We start from the raw sequence: 13,038 nt of genomic DNA, 5'->3' as shown, positions 1-13,038 counted from the left end.
CAGCTTCCATCCTGTGACGATATCTGTAATACCATCAAACATCCAGATTTGCCTATCCCGGGTCCTTGGTAAGGACTCCATAGTAGACAAAAATGCCAAACCCAGTCTGAACATCTGGCTGACTATGTGATGATCAATAGTAATAGAAATAATAAAAAAACCTAAAGGCTTAAAAACAAACTCCTCTACATAACTCTTTTTAAAATAACATTTTAGGCTCACAGAGAGGCTACTGCTGAGGATATGCTATAGACATCCAGAAAGAATGTTCAGGGTGAACTTAAGATTGTGAATAAAATCAAAGAAGAATCAAAAGGACAAAATAAATTAATTTCTTTTCTTAAATTACCATTACCATGCATTACCAGTTGAATTACCAATATGTAATCTGGTCACAGTTAAAGGGATTACATTTCTAGGTGCCCTAAATCAATAATGGGTAGTCTCTTAGTAGCTGACTCCTTACTTTAGCAGGCTAGGGGTTGAATTGGGCAGTATTGGGTACATGGGGCAGGGTTTTTTCATATTTTTTCTCTCTAAATAATGTTTCTATCATGCAGCATGTCTTAGAGTGAACATTACAATGTTTACATCTAATGTTTTATATGTTCAAAATTCAACAGAGTTAAAAATCAGATTGCCTTTCTATAACTTTAAAACACATTGTGAAAGATGGTTTTCTCCTGTAGTGATTGGTTAGGTAACTGTGGTACTGATAAATTTAAGCATGGGTAGAATGATCAAGAAAGTCACATTTCATTTAAAAAGAAATGCCACAATTGAGGGATTAGTTGAAAAGTAGGGAGAAATGCCCAACAGTGGATGATCATTGAGAATGTATACAATAAATAGGTATCGGGAAACCCATGAATCATCAGTATGAGAGTTGTGTGGTATCAAGGATTTTGTTAGAAGAGAAATAAAATATTCTTCAAACAGAACAAAAAGCAACACGGAATTTAAAAAGTAAAAAAAAAAAGTGAAGGGAAGCAGTTGCTAATAATATTAATATCAAGAACTTTAAAATATATGCAATGCACAGAAATGAAGCAATAATGTTGATCTATTGGATTTTCTGGTTTGGTTTTCACTCCAGATCTTACAAGGTAGGAAATGATAGTAAGAAGACAGCCTGAGGGAAATACTGAATAAAATTGGACTAAACTGGAGTAATAATAATGAAAAGAGATCCTCTTTCTGGATCTTGCTAACAAATTGTTCGCAATTAGTGAATTAGTCTAAATGGTACCCTTCTGAAATTTCTTAATTAAAAAGTGAGAAAACTTTCTTCCCAATGTAATGAAAGTTTTTTATTAGGGAAATGTGGATTTCCCTACTGTATATAAATACTGATTTTAAAGTGGAGATATGCAGGTAATTGTAAAAGGCTAGCTTTTCCAATTATAGTACATACTGTATATAACATGTCTTGTTGAAGAATGCAGAAGAAACATGTTCTTCTGCAAATGTAAGACTTGCTTAAGTAATTTTAAAAATATTCTTTGAACATGGCAGCATACAGTAAATAAAAACAATGTCCTCTAGTCACTTTTTATTTGTTTTTTTTCAAAAGGGCTTAGGTTATTGCTTTTCAAGAATTGTTGAAAAATGCTGGTAGCCAAGGACAACAGGTGATGGTATTCTTAACTGATTTCTAATTGTTTAACAGAAAGTAAAGGTGGAATAACTATACAGTTTTATAGAAGATTATAAACAGCAACATGTTACCGGGATTGCTGTTTGTAATTTACTTTTATAAATGAACTTGTGTTGGATTGAACAATAAGGGGTTCAAATCTGCTAATGTTATCAAATATATAGAGGGGAGGAATGAGGAGGAAACAAAGCAAATATTTTGAAAGTTTTCCAAGGACATTTATAAATAGATGTTTATTGATGTGAAAAACAAATCTTAATGGTAAGGGCTGTTGATGACTGACTTGAAATGTTTTGTAGCATATCTCTATGAAACAGCCACTTGGTGTTTAGTGACAGAAGACATTTTAGTTCCATATGGGGAATCATTAAAAATGAAAAGTCATTTATTGAAAATGAAACTGGTATCTACATTAAAATTCATATAACACCCACCTATTGCAATGCAGTATGTTCCTATCATACCTCAAAGGATAGTGTAGAGCTGGAAAATATATTGAAATGGAGAATTGGGTTTATTAAGACGCTTAAGTCACTTTTGCATGCTAAAAAGGATTACGGTGTTTGAGGTTCTAAGTTAGAGGAGGAAATGGCAAATAGAAAGTGAAATGACACATGAGAGAAATGTGGATAAAATTATTATGTAGAGAATGAATATCTTTCTAAAAAATATTAAAATATGGATATACGCAATGCAACATAATGGTAAAGATTGCTGTTTCTCTGCATATTCGTGGCCTGCGAATTTCTCACAACTGGGCATAGTATCTATAATAGAATATTGTGCTGAAATTTTTGGTCTAATCATGCACACCTATATATATATATAAAACTAGCCATTTCTGATTTATGGTGATTATGATGATAGTGATAGACTCCAGAATCGTTGTAGTCCTACAAACATGTTCTTGGTAGCTATTATAAGTTTTCCAGTATTGATAGCCATTATAAGGCTATCAACCTGATCCAGCTTGCTTAGTATTATAAATTTTAGATAACAGCTATTTTTCTGGATTTCTAACCTGTTTTTTAGCCACCTGCACATATTAAGAACTAGCTGAATACCCGTGCTCTGCTACAAAACTATGTGATCAGGCTTTATAAATCGACACTTACAGTTTGAAAATTAATGAGTAGCTATCATCCTCCTCACCTCTTCTGTCCCTGAGGCTTGCCCCACAGAAGCCTCTTGTATCTATCTCCTTCTCTCCCTCAGCCTTGCCCCATAGAAACCTCCCCTATCCTATCCCTTTCTCTCCCTCAGGCTTGTCCCACAAAATCCTCCCCTATCCTATCTCCTTCTCTCCCTTAGCCTTGCCTCACAGAAACCTCTCCTACCTTATCACGTTTTCTCCCTTAGCCTTGCCCAACATAAGCCTATCCTATCCCCTTCTCTCCCTCAGCCCCAAAGAAAGCTCCCACAACCTATCCCCTTCTCTCCCTCAGGCTTGCCCCACAGAAACCTCTCCTATCTTACCCCCTTTTCTCCCTCAGGCTCCTCTCCAAACTCTCAACCAGCAGGCCGGATGAGTCACAAGCTGGCCATGCCCACATCCAAGTTTTTAGGTTGGGAGAGGGAGTAGAATGTCTTAACTCAGCATCAGAGTGTGTTAATAATAATATACGAAATACTAATGCTCTGATGGTCATTTCGAAAAATCCTTTGTTATTGAGCACCTAGAAGCCAAGAGGAACATACATGCCAAATTTCAAGTTTGTAGGCTTTGTGGTTCTGGATATTTCGTGATTCCTGCGTGTGCGTTTTCGCATATATATATGAATATATATATTCAGCTTTTCTGCTTAAAGTATGATCTTTACCCCTGAGCTTCATCAATGCAGATTAATGAAATGCATTATAAGTACTAATCATAAATTAACTTTGACTCTGGTGGGTCTTTCAATGCTGACTTGAAGATTAATGTTCCTTTAAGTTTGAATTTCATTTTGTTTAGGTGCCTCAAGCAAATACATGGATATATAAAATGGTCAGAAACTGCATAAAATTTAGATTATTGTCTAGTTGATTTGTTTATTGGGTTGATATCCAGGAGTTCAAGGTGTCCTACATAGAGCTTTAGTTTGGACTAAGAGTGAGTCCTGAGTCTCCCTGTTCTTAATCCAAAACCTTAGCTTGTACACTAGTTGCAAAATATTTAATTTGGTTTTTATTTATGAAAGTGGTATACTATTGGCTATAGTATTAATTTCCTATGCAGTTAAATTTCTATTTGGATAAATTCATCCTTCCCTACTTTGGCACTAAAGCTTTATAAATACCCCCTTTCCTCGAAAATAAGACCTCCTCGGATAATAAGCCCAATCGGGCTTTTGAGCACATGCACTAAAATAAACCCTGCCCCAAAAATAAACTCTCCCCCAAAATATTGTAACACAGCATCCATGAGGTGACCACGCTCGCCACCTCCTGCATCTCAAAAATAATAAGACCTCATTTTTGGGGAAACACAGTAGGATGATAAAGATGATACTATTGGGTGTTTTCAGTTATTAAGATGTATCACCCAAAGGACAGTGCAAGATTTTCTTCTTCTCCTCCTGTCTCTCAGAAATCCTACCAAACCCCCACTTCTACAATTCTGATAAAATTAGATTTTTTTTTAGAATTCTTGACCTTGCCTAACATTTTATTGTATTCCTACTACAGATCTAATATATCTTTGTTTCCTAAATGGTTATCAGATTTCAAAGGGAGAGTTAACAGTTTGTGATCCAGGTTTCCAGGATGTAAGAAGTAACTGTCATGCCAATTTCAAGAAGAAAGCTTTATTTGGTGTTGGCATTTTTATCCTTTCTTTTATAGACATTTGGTATATCTCCCATTTTCTCCCAACTATATATTCCAGTTCAATAACTACTGTCAAATTCAAACTCTTTAATTCTTTGTTTGTTGCGTGTCTGTATGTGTGTATGTGTTTGTGTAATGATTAGTTGTGAAATAATGTATTTTTTGAATACTTGGGCAAAGATAATTGCCCAAGTGAATTTTCTTTAGTCTTAAGTTATAACTAGTGTTGCTTCTATGCATAGTGACAGAAGTTAAGATTAGTCGTATCGATGTTTTGCATTCTCTTCTGTTGTTCTAGAAACCTTTCCCTGCAGTTTTTCAAGGATTAGGCTTTCTTTAAAAAGGGAGCATGTTTAAAGAAGCATGCTGCTTTTCAAGTATATTATATTTACATTTAAAGAAAAGAATTGTATGGCACCAATGTAACAGAAGGTGTTGCAAATTGGTCTAATGCAGAATATTACCAAATGATATTTTTCCAATTATAAAAGCTTTTTTTCTTTCATATTGAATCGTGAAATATTTTTGCCCGTCTCCTCCCTGGTTAATTACTAGTGGATTTTACCTGGATAACAAATTGTCAGAGAATTCATGACTGGCAGAGACATGGTAACAAGGTCAGCCAATGAATAGGGCTTAGTAACAAGGTGAGCCAATGAGGGAAACTGAAAGAGTTTGGAGCTAGGGCATGGCTTAGCCATGTAGCTCTGAGTGCTGAGTTGAGAACTAAAACGAAACTAGTCTGTCTGCAACTCTGAACTAAAAACTGTTCTGTCCTTTGCTGATGACGTTGTATATTTTACTTATTTGCTGATGGCATTGCATATTTTATTTATGTGTTATATTATATATAAAGAGAAGTTAATCCTGCTGAATCAGTTACCTGTGTGTGCTTTCTGGAGTTGATTTCTGCAACAAACTGATACATATGTATAACTCTGGTGTGATATGATGTTTCAGTTACCATGCTAGAAACTGGGAGACTGTGAGTTCTAATCCTGTAATGGGAACAAAGCTATCTGGGTGCCCTTTCGCCAGTCACACACACTCAGGCCTGGGAAAGAAGCAGTGGCAAATCACTTCCCAAAAAACTTTGCCAAGAAAAATGCAGAATCTTGTCCAGGCAGTCACCAGGAGTCAAAAACTGACTTGAAAGCCACAAAACAAAACTCTGATTGGCATCCCTAATGAGATAAAATACTCTCTAGTTGATTATCCATTTATGTCTTTGAACTCCTAAGATGTTCTAAATCTAAACTTTTGTTGCTGTAACACAGAGGCCCATGTTGGCAAAGAAAATTGGCAATACCTTTTACTTGTTTGGAGGAATGAGGGGACTTGATAATACAGATATATTGACCAGATAATATTGCCAATGATAGAACACAAAATGTATCCTGTACTGCTGTTTTATTAGAATTTGTCAAGATATTATACAATCAAGTAATAAATTCAGTTTTTGTTGGAATGCATTCCATTTCATGCTGGATTTTTCTCAGTTTATCTAATTCATACTCATCGTGGAACTTCTGTCCTTAGAGATTCACTGTTTTACAGTAGTGAGCGTGTATTTCTGCATTTAGAGGGGGGGAAACCCACTAACTCCTTGAATGAATCAGTATGTAGTTCTGTTGCAAGTAATGCTTTAACTTTAAAATAAATTTGTAATAAAGTGCACATTATTCAAGCTTTGGATCTGGCAGATTTTGTTTTGGCCAAAGAAAATGGGTGATATTTTTTGGAGGGGGATCCATAAGGAGGCCTGTCTTAATCAGTCATTTTATTTCTTACTATAAACAACCTACTTACTGTAAATAACCGTATACATTTATAAAACCGTCAAATGAGCCATGTGAATTTAAGGTGTGGCCCAAGGACTGGTTTTCAGAACAATGGTGCCCCAGAAACCTCAGGGAATTAATATAGATATTGGTGTTAGCTTCCCTTTTTATGTTAAAAATCATGACATGTTATAAGTGGCATGCTGATGCATTAGTCTCTAGCTGCGCAAAATTCAGATGTCTGGTTTTACAATTTGTGTGGGACAGCATATTATTGAAGACATTTCTATGTTTATCAGCTCAATTATTTCAGTAATACTGCTTGACTCTTTACACTTTCTCTGTAAATAAATACTGAATTAAACTTTCAGTTGCAACATCAATTGAATTCATCAAGTCAGTGATATTTATGGCATAACTGTGCCAAACAGGTTAGTCTACAGAGCTGGAGAGTAACTGATGTAATTTCACAAACTTCATAAAAGGTTACTATGAAAGCAATCTCTGGCCCAAAAAATTAAATAATCCGGCTGTATCATTTTGCCATTATTTATACTTCACCCAACCAATTTGTTTTTCAGCACCAGATCTTTGTTTAGCTGAGATAGAGTTCTTGTAGCCATATGTCGGTATATATGCATTTAAGATAGGTTTAAAGATGGATGCAAAGTAATTAGTTCTGCTCTTTTAAACCCGGCTTCTAAAAATATCTTAATTCCTGAAAGAAAAAGACATTGAATGAATTTGAAAAGATTAGATTGGAATTGCCTGAAATTCTATTAAGCCACACTGCATGGACGTGCTGGGAATATCAATACAATTAATGTAAATTTGTACGAACTGATTTGTTGCATTATCTTGCTAATCTAACATATGGTACTTTTTGTGTCCATATTGCAGACGGCAACTCCAAACTAACATGGCAGTCAGACTGTGTGATGTGGCTTCTCTGCTTAGAAGTGGTTCGTGGGCAGCAGAGCCTTGGACTGGGGTCTGTGGGATTTTTCTTAAATTCTGTAGGCTATTATTAACATGTTGCACTAGTGCTGAGGCCATACCAAACACTTTAAATTATATTTGAATTAATTTTGTATGCTCTCTTTATAAGTTCTGGCATAGCTATTAGACTATATCTTGGCTTGGGGCAAGGTTCATGGCATACTTGAAACTTGTAAATATAGATACAACTTTTTCTAATGCTATCTTTCTTCATAATAACTTGAGTTTTGCTCCAGTACAATTTTATAATAAAAACAACAGTGTTTGTATTAAAACTGCTTTGGTATGGTCTGAATGCTGAATAACCATAACTCTGGAAATGACTTTACATTGTGTATTTTTTTGGTTACTAAAGAAATTATAGAATTCCATTTGAGTCATAAATTTTCTTGGCTGGAAATAAAAACAAAAATTCAAAGCTGCTGAAAAACCTGTTTTCCAACAGGTGAAAACTTTATTTATGGATAGGGTATATTTCTTTAAAAGATAGAATATTGGTATGGTTTTATTTCGAGTAGCAGATGGATCTGTAACTGAGACACTGTAATTTCAGATTATATAGGGTATTACAGCTGTTCATTTGAATGTTGCTTTAGGATTTCATTCTTGCCATCTAAGCACAAAAATAAATATGCAGATATGTGAAGATGGTTAGTTATCCTTTAAGAAAAGATCAGTTTAATAATGCTTAAAATAACTTTCTAGAAAGCTTCAGTCTGCAATATTGTGGCCCATATGTTCTGCATGATACAGTAGGAACATTTAAATAACAAACTGCTTAAAATATCCTTGGATAGTTTGTACATGAACAATTCAGTTCTGTTTTGAAATCATAGGAAAGAGGTTCATAAGTGAGCATATGTTAGAGGAACTAAAAGGAGTGTTCATTAGAAGATATTTGGACCTCTTAAAAAAAACATTGAAGGCATGCCTCATTATCCCAAAATTGGTCATTCTCGGGTTGATAGCTCATAATCTCCTACCTTCCCTTTTTAAAGGGCAATATTTATAATTTCCAAGTATTGTCATTCCAGGTTTTTACCGAGATAATAATTTGGACTTTATTAAACTACCTAAGATCGAAAATAATGAATTATCAAAAGACCAGCTGAGAAGAATCTGAGGCCAGGTTCCTTCTTGAAGCAGTATTATGGGCACACTAAACTAGTTCTTGACTTCTAAAATGAGTTCTGTCTTTTCAGATTTGATTAACATTTAAATTCCATTCTTATCTGGAAATGATAGCTAACAGGTTTTCTACAGTAGCATTCCTAAAATAAAAAAAGTTTTTCTATATTTAGGAAAGCTCTTGCTTCAAATGACAAAATCTTTTACTCTTCTGTCAATAACTTCAGTTTTCTATTAGCTCAGTTTAACTGAAGACATAGTTATACAGGTCTGGATTCACTGCTTTGGGGGCACTGCGAGAAACAATAGAGGTCAAATAGTTGATAATAATTGGTGATGAAGCAAGGAAGTGTTCATGTGGTTATTCCAGCATTTGGTACTTCTTAATCCTTGTCAATCACAAAGTTTGGAAGAGAAAACTCTTTTATTTTGCCAGCAACATAACTAATGTGGCCAATCCACTTGAATATTTGAAAAGTAACCAAAACAGTACATTTGTTTTTAATAATGTCTTTTATGAAGTCTACTGTTGATTGTCATTGTCAGTTCATAGTTTGCAATAATTATTGAAAGTTTTATAAGACATTTATTTGAACAACGTTGAAACTTTATTAGAATTTAATACTTAACCAGTTATTTCTTGGGGTTTACTGAATTAGCTTTGGCTTAGAAAAAAACGTTTCAGTAAACCTTTGTAGCTTTATTTTTTTTCTAAATCGGCTTTATTGTTAGAGAATTACAACAGCTTTGTTTTTATTATAGAACGATAATTGCAGTCTTGACAATTGGGCACTCTTGCATAATGTCAAAGCTTTAAATTCATAGCTAGAATCACTAATAGATGGTGAAATATGAATTCTGACAGTTCCCATTTTCTCTGTTTTTAGCAGGTAATTGCTGCCATGGAAACACAACTGTCTAATGGGCCAACTTGCAATAACACAGCCAATGGCCCTACTACCATAAACAACAACTGCTCATCACCAGTTGATTCTGGGAACACAGAGGACAGCAAAACCAATTTAATAGTCAACTATCTCCCTCAGAATATGACACAAGAAGAGCTCAAAAGTCTGTTTGGGAGCATTGGTGAAATAGAATCCTGCAAACTTGTAAGGGACAAAATCACAGGTAGGTAAATAACAGGCGTTTGCAATTTTGCATAATATATGCCCTCTGTTGAACATTTCTAATATCATTACTTGTGAATGGCAGAACAGTGTCACAGCCCCTTAGAAGATGGATTAATATCTCTTGTGAACTACAATAGAAGCTTAAAAACATATTCAAAAATAGTTGTATGAGCTGGCAGTGTATTTTGCATAAAATTACTTAGTTGCAAAGAGAACACACTTTTTGTTTGCTTCTTAAAGGAATAGGAAATAAAGGAGTGTAAAATTGCCTGTATGTAGATGATTTTTTATACAGTTGAGGTTAATTGGTTAACAAGGTGTTTCGTTTATTTACTACATTTACATGCCACCCATGTCTCTATACAAAGCAACTTTGGTCAGCTTTAAATGTTAAAGTTGATTATTTTCCATCTTTGTCAGCATTGTTAAATTAAATTTGTGACAAAAAAAGATCACAGCAACTGAACTTGTAACATTTAGACCTAGACAAAATTTAGACATCCTCTTCTCTGACACCCCCCTCCAATAATGGATAAATGAATTTTCTTTGAAGTTGTCTTGATGAAATAGTAATGACATCATTATGCAGATTGATGCACATTACGTAATTTGTGTAATGTCATTACACAAATGTTGTAAATTGTAATGAATGACATAATTCCTATTTTAATGTGCAGATGCTCCCGGCCTCTTAGATATTTGAACATTGTTATGTCACCCCTAATCCTTCTTTTCATTAAACTAGACCTACCCAATTCTTGCAACTGGTTTTCATTCTTTTCATAGGCCTCCAATCTCCTAACCATTCTTTTCATAAGCCTCCAATTCCCTAACCATCGTGTCGGTCTTCTCCACTCTTTCCAGAGTCTCAATATCCTTTTTTATATTGTGGTGACCAAAACTGGATGCAGTTTTCCAAGTGTAGTCTTACCAAGGCCTTATAAACACTTCATGTGATCTTGATTCTATCCCTTTGTTAATGCAGTTTAGGATTGTGTTAGTTTTTTGGACAATTGCAGCAGACTGCTGGCTCATATTTAAGTGATTGTCCACTAGGACTCAAGGATCCTTCTGACAGTTACTACTACGGAGTCAGATATCACCTATTCTATACCTTTGTGTTTGGTTTTTTTGCCTAAATGTAGAATCTTACTTTCCCCCCAATTGAATCTCATTTTGTTAGATAGGGCCCAGTGTTCAAATTGTGAAGATCTTGAGCCTATCTGAGATCAGGCCTTAGAGTCACGTCCTGAGAAGATAACACAGCCCGTACCATTAGCTTTTGATATCAAGCATTCCCCATCCAGTCTAAACTAATAGTATCTATAATATGACTGTTCCCTTTTGCTATAATAGCTACACTGGAAAAATGGGAGAAAAAGCAATCTAATTAAAAGCCACAAATCAATACTGTAATATTCGCTAATATACTGTAAGGGACATCACTGAAAGTGGCCAGGTTTTGTTTGTACGTTTTGATTTGAGCTCCGAATGGTCAATACTTCATCATTGGAAAGATTGAAACATTGTGCGTACTCCTACTGCAATATCTGTGTTAGTTGCTATCCCTCCCTCCCTTTCATTTTTAACTTTATTCTGGACATAGATTTAGGTTGTTCATGTGATTTCACATTGTGAAATCCACGAATTCTTAAGCCTCCAAATCCTACATAATCTCTATCAAATTCTCTGTGTGGTTTCCAGTTGGTCGTAGTTTACCATTGTGGTACTGTTCATCTGGGTCATTTTCTCAAATTTTGAATGTTGTGTTTCAGAGTAACTTGGAGTAGATACCTCTATTAGTTTCAGTGTTCTGAATTTGCACAATTTTCTTGGCACCTAGTGGGACTGCATTTCATTTTGCCCAATATTTATTCTCACTCATTTCAACATTGGAATCCTGGCGAGACAATATTTTTATTTATTTTATTTTATTTTATTTTATTTTTTATTTTGGCAAATCTCCTGAAATTTCAGACTCAAGAGTCAATCTAGAAATCTGATAGGTTGCAAAAATCTAATACTTCATAAGACATACACTTTATAACTGAAAACTGGCTTGAATAAACTGGTGGCTTTTCTAATTAGGTGATGCTTTAAAAGCATAATTTTGTTTAATGTAGTTTAAGTCTAGAAATAATGCAATTCTGTTTGCCCCAATCCATTTCATTCTGGTCTAAGTCCCTTGCTTTAATATGATGATATGGATTTCTCTCTTAATAATTAAAGTTTTTAATATAGTGATGTCGACCTTTTGTTACCCATTCAAAATAGGAGGTCAGACAATATGTAACATAGAGCAGAAAATAGAACAAAGACCCCAGAGCAATTGAATTTTATCTCTATATAGTTTGTTTATTCTTTATTTGTTTACCTTCCAATTGAAAGTGACAGATAGGATAGTTTTAGTATGATATAGATTTACGTGTAGTGCTTTCAATGTTTAAAGGCACTGAAACATTTTACCTTCCACCCTCCTGTGGACTCATTTGTAACTAAGACTTAATGTTGAAGACATTATGTGAAGACATAAATGTTTAAAAGATGCCCCAAATAAAATGCTGCTGCCATTCAAATACCAGAGTGGATGAAAAAGTATTTCAGACACACTGCTATCATACACAGGACCCAATCCCAATAATCACCATAAGGTAAAAAAAGCAAGTTAGATGATTAGATATTGTCTGCACATTTTACATGCAATATACACGTAGTCCTCAACATATGACCACAATTGAACTGAAATTTCTGTTGCTATGCAAGACAGTTGTTAAGTTAGTTGTGCCCCAGTTTTATGACTTTTCTTGCCACAGTGATTAAGTGAATCACTGCAGTTGTTAAGTTACTTTCATGGTTATTAAGTGGATCTGGCTTTCCCATTGATTTTACTTGTCAGAGGGTCGCAAAAAGTGATCACATGACCCTGGGACACTGCATCCTGTTCGAACCAGTTCCCAGGCGTCCTGAATTTTCATCACATGACCACAGGGATGCAGCAACGGTTGCAAGTGTAAAGGTCATTAGCCACTTTTTTCAGTGCCATTGTAACTTTGAATGAGGACCACCTATATTGATACTTTAATTTCCTGGTTTTCTGGCTTGTCCCATGGTTTTCAATGAGGAAAACCCCACTTTTTTCTAGCTAGCCTTGTGTACTGCTATGCATTAGACCTAGGAAGATGGAATGAGAAGACTGGTTAATCTGACCATCTATTGGTTAGAACAAAAGTTGTTTATCAGCTTTATTTTTCATCCAAATGTTTATTTTATTTTTACCTGGCTTAAGGTAAATGTCTGGTACCTGCTAAGTTACAGGTTAAGTCTGCACAATCTTGGACGGAAGTCACCTGTATGTATGTGAGGCAGACCATCCATAGTGAGGTATAAAAAGTGACATTCCAGAGATACCATAGCATAGTATCTCTATGCTAAATTGTTCGCTATGTTGCATGACCACTTTCTGTCTGGTTTAATTTTTCAGAGTTCTCCCGCACTTAAGTTTTAGACTAAATTTTGCAAGTCTAAAAGGATC

The 13,038-nt window shown here is 34.9% G+C and overlaps 1 protein-coding gene across 6 annotated transcripts in view; it reads left to right on the top strand.

The window, feature by feature from the left end:
• The window catches only part of ELAVL2 (ELAV like RNA binding protein 2), a 157,985-nt gene that overhangs the window by 65,882 nt on the left and 79,065 nt on the right, over positions 1–13,038 (top strand). For 3 of the 6 annotated variants that reach the window (XM_087716128.1, XM_087716127.1, XM_014060776.2), the window contains 2 exons: positions 7,147–7,237; positions 9,261–9,504. In XM_087716128.1, the coding sequence (XP_087572254.1) occupies positions 7,166–7,237; positions 9,261–9,504 (316 nt within the window). In that variant the 5' untranslated portion in view covers positions 7,147–7,165. The remainder of the gene's footprint in view (positions 1–7,146; positions 7,238–9,260; positions 9,505–13,038) is intronic. The other 3 variants (XM_087716130.1, XM_087716129.1, XM_087716131.1) reach the window with 2 other exon arrangements.

Source organism: Thamnophis sirtalis, unplaced genomic scaffold (genome assembly GCF_051295495.1).
Source record: "Thamnophis sirtalis isolate CommonGarterSnake01/CBP01778 unplaced genomic scaffold, rThaSir2_p1.2 scaffold_5, whole genome shotgun sequence".
Classification (NCBI taxonomy): Eukaryota; Metazoa; Chordata; class Lepidosauria; order Squamata; family Natricidae; genus Thamnophis; species Thamnophis sirtalis.
Note: the sequence above shows the minus strand (reverse complement) of the source record. Positions and strands in the feature narration are given on the sequence as shown.